The 2567-nt window shown below is 28.5% G+C and overlaps 1 protein-coding gene across 1 annotated transcript; it reads left to right on the forward strand.

Annotated features, from left to right (window-relative positions):
- The first annotated feature begins 1784 nt into the window (after positions 1 to 1784).
- LOC142522828 (small polypeptide DEVIL 4-like) lies at positions 1785 to 2069 on the forward strand. Its single transcript, XM_075626385.1, has one exon. The coding sequence runs from the start codon at positions 1875 to 1877 to the stop codon at positions 1998 to 2000; it is 126 nt and encodes a 41-aa protein (XP_075482500.1). The 5' UTR covers positions 1785 to 1874; the 3' UTR covers positions 2001 to 2069.
- The last annotated feature ends 498 nt before the right edge of the window (positions 2070 to 2567 follow it).

The raw sequence follows: 2567 nt of genomic DNA on the forward strand, positions 1-2567 counted from the left end.
GTGGCAATAAATTTTTCAAATTGTAATGTATTTATTGGAAGGTATGAAGGAAATGGGAAATGGGAAATGGGAAATGGGGAGGAACACGAGACGAAGACAACTGGGTTGACTTGTCTTTCAATTTTTAGATCAATCAATCAATTAATTTTTTCCATAACCAAAAAAAAAATTAATAATTAAAATAATACTCAGGATTTTTCATAAATTAATCAATCACTTCCTTGCATTTATTTTTGAAATTATCATATTCACCTTCTCTGTGACCGAACGTTTGCTATTTTATCAAAAATTATAGTTAGTGGTAACGATGCAATTCAAATATTTTAAACAGTACAACAATTCATGGACAACGTCTCGATTTTGCTATCCAAATGGGACAATTATTGCACTCAATACATTCTAAATACCATCCATTTACCATCAATAACTTAGAAATTCAGTCCATACAACTAAGGAATTTCTAGAATTGGTTATGAAAAGCATTTGATAAAATTAGGATAAACAGATATATCCTCGCATAATATATGTCGGAACAATTCTGAAAATGATTTATTAAGTTGATCTAATGAAATTTTGCTTCTTTAATTAGTTAAAATTTGTTCTTAGTACGATAAATTAGTTTTCTCGAATAGTTTGGTCTATTTTGGTAGTCTCATATCAGCATCTCGACGAAAACAAGACTAAGTTGGCATAAAACAATTATTTAATATAATAAGACCAATTTTTAACCAATTAAAGAATCACAAATTTATATATACAAATGTACGAGTTAAATTTTAATTAATTTTTTCACTTACACATGTATGATTTTGGGTACGTACGTGGTACCCAACAAATCATGTTAGTGTGAGTAGAAACTATACATTTATCCATCAATACTATGGATGATCGAATTTTATAAAAACCGCGCTAGTCGATGGAACCAAATCGAACTGCATTATAATGTTCAATTTTTTATAAAAAAATAAACCAAGGTTTATGTAAAAAATATATATATAAATAACATAGTATAATATTATATTATATAATTCATTTCCTAAATTTATAAATTTAGTATTCTACTATATTTTCTTAGTCATTCATGGACCATTAAACAAATTGTTTATGTTATAATCATTTTAATAAAATTTAATAAATATCAATATTTACTATTCACCTATATTTCTTAATTATATGTCTGAAAATTGAATTCATTTTCTATTTCTTAATTTACAATTTTTTTTAAAAAAAAACCGCATAACCGTCCACGACCGACCAAAACCTCATTAAGTTTTAATTTAAAAACCTCAACTTACAAAAATATTTGAAATTTAGCCATACATAACAATTCGATTTCAATTTAGTGGAAAAAACCATCCAAACAACACCGTGATCACCTCTAATCAATACGTACAATGCCTGTAAAATAAACACATATGTATATACATGTAAAATTATAATGATAAGAATAACATCATGCAAAAACTGAAAGAAATACACATACTAGTAATACTGGTGTTTAAATTATTTACATCATAAATGGTATTTTTAAATGTCAAATTGAAATAAATCATAGAAATTATAAAATAATTGATAGTTAGAAAATATAAATAAGAAATGAAATACTATATAAATTTCTAAAACTGGTCATGACCCATTTGTTGGCTCATTACTGCCAACCCCACAACCAAAAATGTAATAAAGAAATATAAAAATGTAAAAAATTAATATAACTCAGCCCTATAAAGTCCAAAGCACTCTAACCACTTAAACTACACTCAAACATCTAACTATCTAAACAAAACTCCTTCCCTTTTCTCTTCTTTCTTGAAAGAAGAAATTCCATTACTTGTTTCGTTTCAAGAAGAATAAATTGATAAAATCGTCCAACAAAAATGAAGATGAGAAACAACAAGAGTAAGATTTCGAGTCGAGGGCTAGGACATATCGTTCGGGAGCAAAGAGCAAGGCTCTACATCATCCGGAGATGTGTTATTATGCTTCTTTGCTATCACGATTGAACTGCTCGATAAAGACGATGTATTTCTTACCATCTTTCTTTTTCGTTAGTGAAGTTGGAGAATTTTCAATTTCTTAATTTTTTTTAAATTTTTAAAAATATATATGTTGTTGAGTACATAGTAGGAGAGGAGATGTGTTGATGTTAGCCTAGCTAATATTTCACAATTTTGTATTAAGTTTTCCTCGTTGAGGTTCTTGTATAGTCCCATAACTCAGATTTCATTCTTTAATTCTTGATTTTGATCCCCTTTTTAATCAAAATGGTCATCATATATATATATATATATATATATATATATATATATATATATATGCAAATATGTAGGAACTGAGCGCTTACCGCTTTATCAAAAGTTATAGCTAGTAGTAATGATGCAACTCAAATCTTTTAAACCGCATAGCAGCTCAAGCACCACGATTTGATCGCTCTACCAAGCCGAGACAATTATTGCACCCAACAATCTCCCTCCCAATAATTGCACTCCTTGCAATCAATGTGAATCAAACCCGTGACTTTGGCTCTGATACCAATTGTACGACCGAGCGCTTGCCGTTTTACCAAAAGT

This window comes from Primulina tabacum, chromosome 13 (assembly GCF_025594145.1).
Source record: "Primulina tabacum isolate GXHZ01 chromosome 13, ASM2559414v2, whole genome shotgun sequence".
Classification (NCBI taxonomy): Eukaryota; Viridiplantae; Streptophyta; class Magnoliopsida; order Lamiales; family Gesneriaceae; genus Primulina; species Primulina tabacum.